The 16,217-nt window shown below is 42.2% G+C and overlaps 1 protein-coding gene across 1 annotated transcript in view; it reads right to left on the bottom strand.

The window, feature by feature from the left end:
- Positions 1 to 1,154: 1,154 nt before the first annotated feature.
- grid2ipb (glutamate receptor, ionotropic, delta 2 (Grid2) interacting protein, b) overlaps positions 1,155 to 16,217 on the bottom strand; it is a 111,540-nt gene continuing 96,477 nt past the window's right edge. Inside the window, exons 16-23 of the mRNA XM_080206521.1 lie at positions 15,984 to 16,061; positions 13,372 to 13,568; positions 12,021 to 12,176; positions 11,192 to 11,278; positions 10,587 to 10,716; positions 9,677 to 9,795; positions 8,185 to 8,349; positions 1,155 to 3,694 (exon numbers count right to left, since the gene is read on the bottom strand). Coding sequence (XP_080062647.1) covers positions 3,623 to 3,694; positions 8,185 to 8,349; positions 9,677 to 9,795; positions 10,587 to 10,716; positions 11,192 to 11,278; positions 12,021 to 12,176; positions 13,372 to 13,568; positions 15,984 to 16,061 — 1,004 coding nt within the window. The 3' untranslated portion in view covers positions 1,155 to 3,622. The remainder of the gene's footprint in view (positions 3,695 to 8,184; positions 8,350 to 9,676; positions 9,796 to 10,586; positions 10,717 to 11,191; positions 11,279 to 12,020; positions 12,177 to 13,371; positions 13,569 to 15,983; positions 16,062 to 16,217) is intronic.

Below are 16,217 nucleotides of genomic sequence, written 5' to 3'. Positions count from 1 at the left end.
TAAGGGGGGCAGTGATATGTGTGTATGTGTGTCCCCCTTATCCAACCCCCCCAACTACCCAGACCGATTGCCACCCCTGCCCCCCTTCCCTTCACCAATCGCCAACAGAGTGGCAACGGACCCCCCTGGCCCCCCACCAGAGATTCATTTGCACCCCCCCCCCCCCGAGATACATCTTACCCATCCCCCACCTCGAGATACACCCTTGCCCCCACTTTTCGCTCCCAGGCCACTTTCTCTGCTTTCTGCAGCTTGGGGGCGATCTGACACGAGCGCACTTTTTCCAATTCTTTTTCTAACTGCGCATGTGCAGTTCAGAGCTCTCATCATTCCGGCAGCGCTAAGCCCCGCCCATAGCCCTAATCGGACTGGAGATGGCTGAGGGTATATGGGGGCACCTGAAAGTGGGTTTCCAAGTCGGATATGTACTACGTCCAGAATCGGCACTTGGAATGAAAATAGTAAAATCAGGCTCAATGTCTTAGGTTCTGTCTCTAGCTCGTGGTGAGTTGATCTTTGCTGGATAGAGATGCGGGGCAGACAGTACATAGCCCAGGGATGCCGGTCCAATCAGATGGGAGAATCAGGCACAGTGCCTGCACATTCTCACCATCCAGCAGTTCATGCTGTGAAATGCAAGTGTGTGGACATGCAAGTTTGGACAGGAGGGGATGCCCCACAACTGAGGTGCCTGCCAATGTTCATTGTACAGATTAATATGTGAATTGTGAATAATGGCCACTGGGACAAAGTATTGAATAGCAGCTGATGCCTTTGGAACAATATCCCTAGAATAGTTAACATATTCAGATGAAAAAGAGAATAGATAGAGATAAAGAGGTTTGATAAAGGTAACCAAGTGTCATTTCAATGAATATGTAAGGATAAAAGTCCCTGGGGGTCCTGTCCTAAAACCTTCCATTAGATTCACTTAAAATCGTTGCAACATTCTAAGACTGTAGTGTCAGGCGACGAAGTGGTTCATTATTCAGTCTTCATCCAGGTGGCTGTCCCTTTAAGAGTGGTGAAACTGAGCTGTACAATGTAGGGGAGACAGTTCTTCCTGGAAGTACCTGGCATCAACCTGATTGGAACACTTCCTTTTTGCTGGCTCGACATCATTAGCTACAGTCTAGATCAGAGCTCTCACTGAGTTTAAATCAACTGGTATTTTATCTCTTTAGAAAACATACTGATGCAAACAAAACAGAAATGAGTTCTTAAACACAGTTACTGGGCTCAAATGAAACATGTTCTGCGCATGGACTGCTCAACCTCTGAAGGTCTGCTACCACAATTAGAGGCAGCACAGCCAAAAAAGCCTCACAAAATCCAACTGTAAATAGGACTGGATTTAGATTCACTCAGCACAATATCCAACAAGATGGTTCAGCAATTTTACATTTTTTAAAAATCAACATTATTTGAATAAGTAGTAATTTCAGACATTATTCTTAAGTTACCTATCAAGGTACAAATAATGCTTAAAAATAGTTCCATAGTTCTCTCTAGGTCACAAAGCAGATAACACACAGAGTACCTGGCACTGCAAAAGCTCTTGCAGTATTTTAGGAAGAAAACACAGGTTGTAAAGTCCAGCGGGGATTGACTAAATGAGCTGAGACCACAATAAAAATGGTCTGGGCCATTTTTATGCAAAATAGAGCAAGCAAACTCTCAGAAAAGGACACTTCCTATTTCAAACAACGAATAGATGGGAAAGGGTTAGAACCATAGCTTCAGAAATATGCTCTGTACATAATGAACATTCAGCAAAAAAAATTATAATCTGAATATCAGAACCAAAGGGAAAAGGAGGGATTTTTTTACTTTTAAAAATACGAACAGAAATTTTCAGAGTGCTTGGTGGTGGGAATAAACTCTTCTGTTTTTGAGGATGCCAGTAACGTAGGTATCTGGATGTCTTTTGCTAAAAGGTTCCTGAATCTCTCAGGGATTTCATTTTTTCCTTCCTCTCCTGAAGCCACTGTCTCTGGGAAATGATTTTGCTGGTTTCAGCCATCTCCAAGTACCTTCTTCAATTGGCCAATATTCTTGCATGTTAATGTGAATAGTGAAGGTTGGCAGGAGAGTTCAGCCAACCTGTCCTCAAGCAAGATCTGTCTGCCCACAGTTTCCAACAAAAGTCACTCAGTTGTGACTAGTGGTAGAAAATCTGAGTGTTTAGTTCCCTCCCCAATCCAGTCATGTCAGTGTCAATGATTGTTAACAGCACTTCAGCGACCTCAACTCAGCATATCGGACACGCAAGGGATAATCTGATGTTTGTCTCAGTCTCACATTGAGAAATGCCCTCTCCCATCAGTCAAATCCATGGTGATTTTGGTCTTAAATTGAGTGATTCAAGAATCAATCAATCATAGAATTATAAAATCCCTAAAGTGCACAAGAGGCCATTCAAGTTGGCACTGACTCTGACACAGTATCTTTCCACCACCCTATCCCTTTAATCCCACACATTTACCATGGCTAATCCCAAGTAACCTACACACCTTGGGACATTAAGGATCGATTTAGCATGACCAATCCACCTAACCTGCACATCTTTGGACTGTGGGAGGAAACCGGAGTACCCAGAGGAAACCCATGCAAACATAGGGTGAACATACAAACTCCACACCATCACCCAAGCCAGAATTGACTCTGGGTCCCTGCAACTGTGAGGCAGCAGTGCAAATCAATGTGCCACTACTGGGATAGTAGAAAGTGAACTAGATGAACCTTGTTTATTTTCTGTCTATCAATTCCTATATTTGCAAGTCCAGGTTTGAGTACCGATCCCTATCTAATTGCCCAGTTGGGTGTACTGATTAATATCTACTCATTTCAAACTGCAATGCCCCTCCTACACCTCTCCACCTTGCTTCCCTCCTTTAAAACACTCCTTAACACCTATCTCTTTGATTGTTTCTGCCTATCTGACTTGTATCTCCTAATGTGGTTTAGTGTTAATGTTTTCTCTTATAAACCTCCTGAGAAGTGCCTTGGAACGTTTTATTATGTTTAAGATGCTATATAGATACAAGTTGTTGCTGGGAGCTAAGAATTGCTGCCAACCAAAAAGAGTAAATAAAAATCAAAAATGAGGCATTGTAGGGCAGGAAAACATCAAAAGGGCCATAGGAGCTCTCCAGTGCAGGATGGGGAGCAGTATGAAAGGCTTTGGATGAGTGAACAGTGGCATAAAATGTGAAGGAGAGGATAGAGGAAGAAAGGATATTGCTTCCACCTGACTCTCAACTATGGAACTAAAGTTTTAAAAGTGAAGAAACTGATATTGAGAGGTTCATGTCGAAGAATTGGTTTTGAGTTCAAGCCTCCAATAATTGCTGATAGAATCTGTCTTTATTTAGCGACCATTGTAATTGAAACAAAATGGGAGTGGAGGGCAGCCATGCGACAGGCAACAGACAGGTGTCAATTCGGTCAATGGTTCAAGTTGATCTCTGAGATGCCCTTTTCAATGAGCCACTCCTCTTTCCCTCGCTGTCATCACACAGAAATCCTGAAGCTGGGACTGGTTGTCACCTTACTCATGTGTCAGTCAAACAAAACTGCACTTTTTGGCATAACTGCTGTAAATGGAGAAGCATCATTCATGTCACCAGGCGAGCGGGGAAACCACCTTTAGGTTCTGCAGGTTCACAGAGGCCTGCGTATCGTTGTATGCCTTCTGTAATTCACAAAATATTAATGCGTGGGTTAGCAAAAAAATTATGATTCACTCTGCATCACATAGTCCAAAATGCTACATTTGTTTGGTAACAGGAATACCAAGAAACGGCTCCACATTGCTCAATACTTTCTCAATTCTAGCTGAAGGTATTGTAGCAGTTGCTGTAACCATCACATGTCCCACAGTTATCTGGTTCAGAGGTTTGTGATTTGTGGAATTGATTTTGTCATATAAAGAGAGTTCTAATATCACTGAATCTATAAATGGTAGAAGGAAGCCATTCAGCCCATCAAGTCTGCACCAACTCTCTGACAAAGCATCTTGCCCAGCCCTCTCCCGCAACCCTACACATTTACCACACATGACTAATCCATCTAACCGGCACATCTTGGGACACTAAAGAGCAATTTACTAACCTGCACACCTTTGGACACTAGGAAGGAACTGAAACACCCAGAGAAAACCCATGTAGAGACAGGGAGAATGTGCAAAGTCCACACAGAGAGTCACCCAAAGCCAGAATTGACCCCGGGTCCCTGGTCTAGACCTACTCTCAGCAATGGAAAAGCTTATTCAGACGAAGGGGATAGGATCAACTGACAAAAATGTGGATAAGGTCCTTCAATAGATCTTTATCCTCCAGCATTAATCCAAAAAATCCCATTCTCTTATCTGTTTGGTTAACAGAAACTAATTTGTCAAGTTTAATGTTTAATGTGATTCCCAGTACCTTCTAGGGGTTCCAGAATTACTGAGTGATACAGCCATTGATGTATGTTTTTTTGTCATTAACAATTGACAGTTCTTTTATGCCCTAGTACCGAGACAGATTCCATGGCACTGGAAGCTGAGACTATGACAAACAAGAAATGTCATCTGAAGCTAAGAGTGAGGATGTAAATGGGAAGGAATGTTGACTTGCTTTGAAACATCATGGCGGCAATCTTACCAAAAACATATCCAAGTGCCAAACGAGCATGAAAATGAGAAAGAATCGTGCTTTTTTTTTTGAGTTAAAAATCAAATCTTACCTCACTTGGAGGAAAAAATGAAGCAAGATCTATTTCCCGCTAATTGGTGGAGGGGTGGACTTAAGCTTGCCTGAAAGCTGGCAGATGCAGCAGAGGGTGCCATTGTGCATGTGCAGATCTCTCTGGAACCTTCTCCCAACCACCTCCTCCTCCACCCCGCTCCCCCCCTCCCCCACTATTACTTCTTCGCAGCCGATCCTCAACCCCCCATCCCCACACGGACTGGCTGATCGCCCACCCTCTCCCGCTCAGACCAATTGTCTACCCGCCCACCCCTATAAGGACAGATCACATCCCTTCGCCACCCCCCCCCCCAAACATCTCCACACGGACTGCCCAATCACCCACCCCCATCCCCCCTCTCCCCTCCATCTGGCCGACTGTCAGTTACAGAATGCACAGTGTTCACCCCCAAACCACTCCTACCCGATCCCAATTGCAGAGTGTGCATTCTCCTCCCTGTCCTCCTCTGTAGCCCCACCTCCTTCAGGACCTTCACCACAAGACTGCTAAGGCAAGTGAGCCCAGATAATTGTATCCTGGGATCACTTGTAATATTTAAATTCTATTTTAAATAGAACTTAAATATTGAGATCAGCACCTGACTGATCTCACTAGATACCCGGTGCTGGCTCTCTTACGATCTTACTGGCTTGCCCCACCCATCAGCTGATGAAGTGAGTGGTAAGATCTCCTCCCATGTGTTTGGAAACTTACCATGCTTGGAACCTCAAACAGTAACCCTGCTGAGAACCTCAAATGATGATTATGGTGGGAGAAGTCTCCTTTACCTCTTCTCAAAGTGCAACCACCATCCCAGGGGTCAACCTGGTAGATGTTTTTTATACTCTCCCTATGGCCAGTGTATTCTTCCTTAGGTAAGGTAATCAAACCAGACACAATATTCCAGGTACAGTCTCACCAAGGCTCTATACAACTGCAGCAAGAATGCTTTACCCCTGTACTTAAATCCCCTTGCAGCAAAGGCCAACATGCTATTGGCTGTTCTAATTGCTAGTGGCACCTGCATTAAGTTTTCAGTTAACAACGAACAAGAACACATAGGTCCTTTTGAACATCAACACTTCTCAATTTCTCATCATTTAAGATTCTAAATTTCTGTTTTTCCTACCAAAATGGATAACTTACACACTATATACTGATCGCCATGTTCTTGCCCACTCGCTTAACCTAAGTCTTCTTAAAGCCTCTTTGCATCCTCTTCCCAAATCACATTGACACAAAACTTGGCGGCATCGATGTCAGTGTATTGCACTCAATCCTAATTTAGCTGAGAAACATCTTGCGTGTAATCTTATCGCAAGCCTTCTAAAAATCCAAATACACCGTATCCATTGGTTCTCCCTTATAGTTACATCCTCAAAACTCTAACGGATCTGTCAAACGTGATTTCGCTTACAGAAATCAATGTTGGCTCTACTCATTCCTACCTTTATTTTTTATGTGTTCAGTTATCACATCCTTTATAATAGACTCTAGCATTTTCCCCACTACTGATATTAAGACCAACTATGCCATCAGGAAGCAGAAACTGAAATTTGGATATCAGCCATCTCCATAAACAAGCTGTACTTTAAACTCCCTCTTGATTCATCCTCTGATTATCAAATCACATTCCTTTTCAACTTCTGCTCACTATCTAATGGATTCACCTTGAGCAGGTGATCAATTTTATTACCTTTCTCATTGCTATAGTCCAGCTATAATCACACCCTTTCAATTCTGTTGTATTATTCACTATGAATGTCATTCTTCTTTGAACTCAACAGCTGTCTTAGACAAACATTCTACACATTTCCCACCACCATCTTCCACATTCAGACACAATATTATGATCTCAATAATGCTGTATAGTAGAATTCATTCCAAATGTTTGCTCCCTGGATTATTAAACATTATGCGCAAAAGGCAGGGAAGGAATGTAACTATCATATTTCCTTGGATGTATGACATGTGTTCAGTTATATATTAACCTCGATCCATAGCTCATTATTATACACATAATAAAATAACTATCTCTAAATATATCATGTGTACCATTTTCTTTGTATGTATATCATACATCCTTGAACATTTTTCCCACGTATGTATCACATTTTCCCTTGGTGTACATCAGATAGCTATATAGTGTATTCCCCAATGTATATTATATTTCCTTGTCACATTCTCCCCATGTACAGTATATTAGAAATCAGCTAACCTGTGGCCTCAAATGTTTCTTCCTGAACAGATCTTATACAACATCATACATTCCCCATGCTCCATGCAAAAGTATCTGTAATAAATAATATTAATGTGCAATACCTCACATATGACGTATACGTGTTACATATTTACTCCATATTGCACACTCTTTTTCGTCTGTGAAGCCACTCGTGATGGTTGATTCATGATGATCTATCCCACAACTCCCCTTCTAACAACATCAAAATGGCAATAACCAAAGTCATCAATGATATTCTCTGTGAATGCCATCATACTGCACCATTTTCTACTCACCCCCTTTGCAGCCTTTGATGCAGTCAATCATGCCTCTCCTCCTGCCCTTGCCAGATTCTATTCATTTATCCAATCATAACTGCAGCATTTCTTACAATGGCTTCTCTTACTATCCCAATATCTTCACCTCAGAGACCCTAAAAGATCTATCCTTGTCCCCTTCTTGTTCATCTAGATGTTGCAGCTTTGCATCGTTCATAGACATGAGTTTAACTACCAGGTGAATAGCAATGACATTCCACTCTACTTCTCCACCACCTTTTTTGAGCCCTTGAGGCCTCAGTTCTATCAGCATTTATCGGACATACATTCTTACAAGACCCTTCCCTTTGTCAAGCTAAACACTGGGAAGACTAAATTCTTTGACTTCAACCCCCACCACAAATTTTGCATGCTCACCATGTTAACCATCAACTCATGATGCTTCTTGTGTTGAATTAGATGGTTCAGAAAAGTGACATTCTATTTGACCCTAAGCTGCGCTTCCAATTCCATACAAACTCCATTAAAACCTCCACCTATGTTCACCTCCCTAATATCACTTCCCTACATTCTCCCCTCCACACCTACCTTAACCCATCTGCTACTGAAACTTTTTCACCTCCAGTCTTCATCACCTCCAGTTCTAATTGTTCCAATACTGTCCTGGCTGACTTCCTATCCTCCACTTTCAATAAACTTCAGTTCACCCTAAATTATATTTTATGTGTATCATATATCCCTTTATTTGTCCATACATGTCTCCACCTATTTCCCTTGTTTTTATTAAGCATGTATCAAAACTAAAAGAAAGATGAGAGATTGTTATCTTTGCAGTAGAGATATTTCATAAAATAACTGAGAGAAATAGGATTTTACTGAGCCACAACATTTTGACAATGTTCAATGTGATTGGTGGCTAATAGCTACACAGATTTACTCCAAACTAAGCTTTACCTCAAATTTTGTTATAAATTCTGCAAATATCCCGAAGAAAGCTTCAGTCGTAGTCATCTTTGAATCTTCTCCGAAAAAAGTTGAGACTTTATTGAACTCCTCAATGGCTCGATTCTGCAGGGAGTCGAGGGAAGCAATGACAGGCTGTGCATCCCCCAGGAATGCCTGACACTCCAGTTAAGACAATAACAGCACTTGAGAACACAGAGAACCTTTCAAAGCTTGAGCTACAAGTGATACAAACCATAATTTGCTGCATTAAAAAAAAAATTATCAATCTGCTTCATCCACTTTTGTCAAACATTTGGTCTACTTGATATCCAGCATAGAAAATGCTTACTCTCTTATGTAACAAACTCCTGTTTCCCAGACATTTTGTATTACTCTGTGCATGGACTTTATACAACTCCATATTGTACAAAATAGCACACATTACTTACAGAGTCAAGGGAATTTTCCTAGGCACCTTACCTATGCCAAACCTGACCTCGGAGCATTTGATTTGGCAGTAGAGATCTAGCTTTAGTCTCTTTCTGAACTTTCTGCTCCTTTTTTTTAAATTTGATTTATTATTGTCACATGTATTGGAATACACTGAAAAGTACTGTTTCTTGAGTGCGTGACAGGCAAAACACACTTCATAGAGTACATAGAGGATAAGGAGAGGCTGTAGAATGTAATGTTACAGTCATAGGTAAGGTGTAGAGAAAGATCAACTTAATATAAGGTAGGTCCATTTAAAAATCTGATAGCAGCAGGGAAGAAGCTGTTCTTGAGGCTGTTGGTACGTGACCTAAGACTTTTGTATCTTTTTCCCGATGGAAGAAGGTGGAAGAGTGTATTTGCGGGGTGCTGGCTGCTTTTCTGAGGCAGCAGAAAGTGTAGACAGAGTCAATAGATGGGAAAATGGGCTACATTCACAACCCTTTGTAGTCTCTTGCAGTCTTGATCAGAGCTGGAGCCATACCAAGCTGCGATACATCCAGAAAGGACGCTTTCTATGGTGCTTCTGTAAACATTGGTGAGAGTTGTAACGGACATGCCAAATTTCCTTAGCCTCCTGAGAAAGTAGGGGCATTGGTAGGCTTTCTTAACTATAGCATTGGCATGAAGGGAGCTAAAAGTGACCTGACCTGAAAGCGTTGGATTGAAAGTGCTGGATGCTAATAGTGTAAAGGTAACTATATCTCTCAACAAACAAAATTGTTGGACAAGAGAAAAACAACCGGTCCATCAAGCCCACAACACACTATAAAGGCCAGGCAATCATGACTTCACATTTACTCACCATCCCTCTGCAGTCTCCTGGGAGAGGCAAAAAAAAACAAAATCAAGGAGCAAAAGGAAAAAAAGATACTCTAGGCAACACCTCTCTGATTTCTTCAAGTAATAAAAAACAATCCAAGAGATCACATAACAATGACATATGCAGTATAAACAAAGATAATATACATTGAATGACAATCTCCATCTTTTCTGTCTGGAAGGATGCGGTCATGACTGCAGAGAATCTGTCTTCATCGGTGACTGCCATGTTCTCACAAGCTGTCTGTATGTCCTTCCTGGTTGTGTGGATGTCAATAATTTCTGTAGTTATCGTTCTCTGATTAACTGAAAAAAAGGGAGAGTTCTATATTTTTCTGTATTCTTTTGCTGCCCTGAACGGTTCCAATTCTTGTATCTTAGAATTTGGCTGAGTCATACTTCTCCATAAGTTTAACAGTGTCTATCCTTGCCTTCGGAGATCTGGATACGCTTTTAGTAATGTAACTGGGAAGTGAACAGCAAATGTTTGAGCCACTGGACAATTTTTATTCTTGTCTTTGAAAACAACGGAATATCTGCAATAACCCTACTGTTAAGTTGGAAATGTCAAGCAAACTTATTTTACCATAAAGAACAACACAGACACAAATAATAGTCACATACTGCAGGTATAAAATTTTTACAATAAAAATCCTTCCACCTAACTCTAATGGTCACAGGTAATGACCATCGCCAAATAAATTTTTCAAGGCCTTCAACAGCACGCACTGCCAACCCCTCTATTTTATATCTGGGGTTTGCCACTAGTCAGAAGTTTAACTGGGCCAACTATATCAACATTTTGGCTTTAGACAGGATTGAGGCTGGATATGGGGAGTATCTCACCTCCTGAACCCTTAAAGCTATCTGCAAATCTCAAGGCAGCAGTGTGACAGAATAGTCATCTCTCACCCAAATGAGAACAATCACAACACTCAAACGCCTTGACATCATCTGGGTAAAGGGCCTCAAAGTTCTAGCTCATGGGTTCTTAACAAAATGCAAAGTTTTCGGAAATCAATGACTTGTCACTTCATAATCTGAGTACAAGCACTTGGTTCCCTTTCAGGTAGTCACTCTTAATGCGTTTAACTGACCTTTTGCAGCAAGTGCCACAGTTGGAATCTCCTTGGCAAAATCCAGCAGCTCAGGAAAGTGCTGGCTCAGTGATTTGGCAAGAATGTGCAAGAAAGTAGATTTCCCATCCACAGTTTTAGTGGTGTCAAGCTGGGAGAAAAATACATGTGTCAAATGAGAATGCTTTTGAAACTCAAATTAGAGATGTTTCCAACATGGTTAACTTCTTCCTTAGAAGGCAAGTACAATGAACCACTCTTCTCCCTTTCCCCAAAGCACACTAGCCTAATTAACACAAATCTCCCCTCCCCCAGGGAGTATCAATATGATAACCATTCATTCCATTTTCATTTCCAATGGCTGCTAATATTATTAATTACCCTTCTCCAACATAATTGAACACTCCCTTTTTTCTCCTGCAGCAACTGCTGCTGCCATTCAGTACTACTCTCTCCCCCCACCACCCTAGGGTTGTCAATTGATTAATTAATCATGCATCTTCCCTCTAACACAGCAGCCAAAAACAAAAACAATTCCCTTCTCCTTGGGAGTCTCCACTAACATTGACACCAACTCATTACTTAATTCCATTTGAACCCAGCTGTTATCAGTTTCAGTTGCTCACCTCTGTTAGGAAATTAATTTTAAATCCCGTGGTTTTGGGGCTCTTAGGTTGACCATTGTTGAGATAATTTCCCATTGCAAGGACAAACTGTCAGAGAAAAAACAATTACTGAGGAGAAATAAACGTGCTGGAAAATCACAACACTTGAATAAATGAAGCCAACAGGTCCTGCTCTAGATTGTCTGTCTATGCATGGACTCTTCCACTGGATTACTCCCCACTGCATATCCCATTAGATACATGGGGCTCCAGAATGACATCTCATTGAGACCTACATATACATAAGGAAAGACCCAAATGAGAGAGACAAAGACCCAAGGAGAGAGACACACAGATAGACAGTACAACGCCACATAGAGGAAGAGACCTGCAGAGACATACACAGACACAAACGCACAAACAGAGAACCATACAGAAACACAAAGGCCCCGCAAACAAAGTAAGGTCCCATAAACAATTTATAGTATTAGTTAAGGAATATCTTTGCCATAACATCACTAATATTCACCGCTATTCTATAGTGGTATAGTGTGATCTTTCCCATCAGCTGAGAGGGCAGATGAGGCTCGGTTTAATGTAAGCACAGTACTGCATTGTAGTGTCTGTCAGGATTGTCAGTTCACACTTTGGAGACATGAACCAACAAGTTTCTGAGCACCGGAGGGCTGGTCCTGTACCTTAGGGGTACATAGTACCCAAAGTAAACCACAGCACCATGCTGCAGTAATATGATAGTAATTTCAATCACAGTTGTTGTTGTCTTGCCTCATGGAAAGAGACTGAAATGTGAACTGCACTTTATTGAATTTACCAGGAATTAGTCTGTTACCTCCAGAATCTTCGCCAGTTTCTTGCCGCTTTTCAACTCAACCGAAGCCTTGTAGATACATTGCAGTCCAGCCTTTATCTCCTCTGTCTTCTCCTGCAAAGTTATCTTGAAATGCAAACTCTTCAGCCTGATTTTGTATTCTTTCACTGACAGCATCTACACAAATGTGTAAGTAAAGGATGCATTAAAAAAGGTGTTTCATGACTCTGTGCTGAGAAAAGCATTTTGGGCAAAATATATGATGCCAGTGTGTGTTTTCCCTTTGCTTTTCTGATACTCTGATTTCGGATATCTGTTTTCCAATGTGAGCTGAGTACTAGATCAGTTGCACCTTCTCCAATTCTCTCAATAAAGATCTCTGCCTTTTCACTTTCCACATCTCTTTTAAGAGCCTCCTAAAAACTTATCTTTAATTCTTTTAGTTCAACCTCTATAAGCGCCTTGCAATTTTTTCATTCCAATTTAAGGTGCCATATAAATGCAAACACTTGTTACACAGGGTGAAGTGATAATGCATGGTGCAGTAAACAATCAAATATGACACCACAACATATTACAACAATAGTTTATTGTGGGTCTTCATGGGAAAGTCTTTGAGGTGAAGTGCTATTTTGTGACAGAAGAGTTGGAAGTGAGCAAGATCACAGAAAACACAGACACATATGAACAGGAGGAGGCCTCTCAGCCTTGTGAGCCAGTTACACTGTTCAGTTAGAGCATGGCTAATCTCATAGAATCAGAAATGTGTGCTGGAGAAGGAAGCCATTCAGCTCCTCATGTTGATGCTAGGCAAAGAAGATCTATACAGCCCAATACCACTTTTTAATCTCTTGATCTGAGAACCTATAGGTTGCAGCAGTTCAAGTGCTGACTAGTCTGCCATGTGAGACCTTGTCCAAAACTTTGCTGTGTTATCAAATATGTTGCAATCGTTCACCATCCTTGCTACCTCCTCAAAAAATTCAATTATTTGGTCAGTCATAACCTTTTTCTAAGGCTGCATTGATCTGTATCTTAATTTTATCTACCTGCCTTGGTCCCATAACCCTCAATATTCTTACCCAACAAAAAATTATCAATGTCAATTTGAAAATTTCAGTTGAATTCCACCTCAACAACTTTTTTGGGAATCAGTTTCCAAATTCCATAACCTGTAGAATGAATACATCATTCCTAAAGAGCTTAGTTCTAAATTTAAAGTTCAACCCCCTTGTTCTGAAAACCTCACACCTGAGGAAATAGTTCCTCTCTTCCTAGTCTATGAATTTCATAATATAAGAGAGGTTGGTAAGGAGTAATTTAAGTGCCTTTGACATAGAATGAGTGCACTTCCAGTTTGCCAGGGACCCACCTGCAGGGCAAATTGGTCTGGTTCACTCAGCTTACTGGGATCAGCCATGTGCCGCCTGAAGTTTTTCAACTCTTCCTCATCAGGAGCATAGAGCAGCAACTGCTTAATGTGAGAGGGCTCCAGACGATCGTTCTCCATTGTCATGAGGATCCGGCGGAGTTCCAGAGCCGAGAGCTTCAGGTGGGCAATGAGAATAGCTAACAAAAATATATCCAGATGGAGAATCAGTCATCATATGAAAGGAAAGGATGGAGAAGACTTACTGGGTTGGATGTTATGCAGTTCATCATGGAAAGAACCATGGCAGCTGGGCCTACTTAATTGGGAGAGGGGCTGTGCATCAGTCTCCCAGCAATAGGATAAGCTCTCCCATCTTTCCCTCTACCACCCTCCCTATTCCATTAATCCTGAGGGTGCAAAGGGTGTTATGGGATTCTGGCTACTGTGAGCAGGAAATTAATAACACTCGTTAATGGACCAATTTTCAAACCGAAAATATCCTGGCCATTGGATTACTGAAAGGTAATACAAGAAAATGAAACAAAACAAAGTGACAATTTAGCTCTGGTCAACTTACAAGAATAGCTTCTCAAGCCCTCTCACACTCTCTAGCTAAAAGGCAAAGGCAGCGAGCTCCCACTCTCACCCAGGGATAGTCCCTGTTCCATTAAACATGAGGCCCAGCACATTACTCTCCCCACTCACTGTCCTTCCAACTACAAGGACCAGTCACTCCTCTTTCACTGGATACTCTCCCTTCCAATTGGACTCTGTCCCCACAGTGACTCTCATAATAGTTCCCCAATCCTCCACTAACAGTCCTTAGTCTTCCACACAGTGGGGGGTATTTTCCACTTCTGTTTTTGATGGGGTGGGAATGGCAGAGAGGCAGGGAAAAGTGCAGGAGTCCCAAAATGGCTTTTATACGGGTAGGATTTCTCCTATCGATTGTTCCCACCAATGACTTCACAGGAATCCTGACTTTAAAAGTCGGAATCTTCATATGCATCAATTTAAATATCATTATCAGCTTTAACCCCTGATAGCTACACCATGTTAAACTGTCCATCCATGTCAGCATGAAGGCATTTCGATGTGAATCACAACAGTTTCCCCACGACATACACCTGATGAGCAGTTGAGCAGGACCTGTCCTGGTGGTGCCAGAGAGGTTTTCCATGCAGGTAGGGGAGTTCTGTTGGGAAGTGGGGGGGGTTTGTTTTCCATTTTTGAAACTGGGAGCTTTTACATCTCTTCATTTGTGTTTTGTCAGTGAGTTTAAAAATATGGCAGGAAAACCCAGCAACCAGCTTGCTACACTCTGCTTTTCCCACCTGACATGACACTTAGACCAAAAAAAAGACAAATTCTGCTCCTTTTCTCGCCGCCTCCATCCCTCCCAATACCACAGCCCTGCCCTCCTTTCTCTCCCAGTCCTGTATCCCTTCACCTTTCACCATTTTGGTGCTCTTTAGAAATTTTCCCCACCAGCCTCCACAACCCATGTCCATCCCATTCATTGATGGCTGGAATCTTCTAACAGCCCCAAGAAAGAAAGATCCAGGAGGTGATCTTACCAAAAAAAAAATCCGAAGTGCCAAACAAATGTGAAACAGGAGAGAATTGCACTCATTTTTGGGTGAGCTTGCAGATGCAATGGTGTGGCATTTAGAGAAAAAAAAGAAACAAAATGAGAGTAGGGGAGTGCACGTAGTCTATTCACCCCAGGAATCTGGTTACTGATTTGTAGGTGTGCCATTGCGCATGTGCCTGATTTCCTAATGTACTGGGAGATCTGTCACTCTCTCCCAAGACATTGCCTCCCCTCCAATCCCCATTCCCAGCTAATCCCGGTCCCCAATCCCCTCCGGCCGATCTCTGCCCTGGCCAACTCCTGATGCACTGTACCAACCCCATATAGAGCTCCCCCTGCCTCCCCATCATAACTCACTCCCATCATAGGCCCGCCTCTCCCCTTAGGCCTCACCCCCTTGCCACTGCTTGGGTTTGGTAGGCATTGCCAGGGTACCAGACTGGCACTGCTGAAGGAGCACTGCCTGACCCTACCCTTGACGACCCAGGGGTAGGGCCTCCAGTCCCACCGATGCGGCCATCATATCAGGTCCCCCTTGGTGGGGACCATACATGATCCTCACTGGTGAGGATTCCACCCGCGAGCAGGTAAAGACAAGTGAGCCCAGATGATTGAGCTTGGGACTCAGTAATTATATTTAAATATGCTTTTGAAAATTGAAATCAGCTTCGTATATTTCGCTAGCAGAACAAGGCTGGTAACATCACGGGAGGTGATAAACCGGGTGCAAGCCTGAGCTTATTGGCTCACCACACCAATCAACTATCATGATGAGCCAGTAAGATGGTCCCCTGCCCAAATTGAGTCAATCAATAAAACAAAACATGCAACAATTACAGAGTGAGTTTATAGATGTACAGAGGAGAATGGAGGGGGATAACAAGAAATATCTAAGAGTAAGAAAGGGCTTTTTTACCAAGAGAAATGTTTGTTCATGGACAATTTCAGTTGAGTTCATAATTAAAACAAGCCTAGCTGTGCTATAGCAAATTGACTGTGGAGCGGGCACGGGACTTACACATGTTGTAGGCCTTCTTCCGGGATAACACTTCAACCAAATCCTTCTTCTTAAAAGTTTCAGGTACAAAACTTGCTTCTGCAAAAAGAAAGTAAGAGAATAAGGAGAAACGCTCTAACCCTAGCCAGGCAGATCATCACATCACCAACCCAAGTCTGTGCCATGAGACCAGTGTCTACATAGGCCATCTGAAGATCGCACTGTACGAGCCTTGTCTCAGAGATGGAATAGCTG

This window comes from Carcharhinus amblyrhynchos, chromosome 18, assembly GCF_965287045.1.
Source record: "Carcharhinus amblyrhynchos chromosome 18, sCarAmb.v2.hapA, whole genome shotgun sequence".
Taxonomy (NCBI): domain Eukaryota; kingdom Metazoa; phylum Chordata; class Chondrichthyes; order Carcharhiniformes; family Carcharhinidae; genus Carcharhinus; species Carcharhinus amblyrhynchos.
This window is presented reverse-complemented; position numbering and strand designations above follow the sequence as displayed.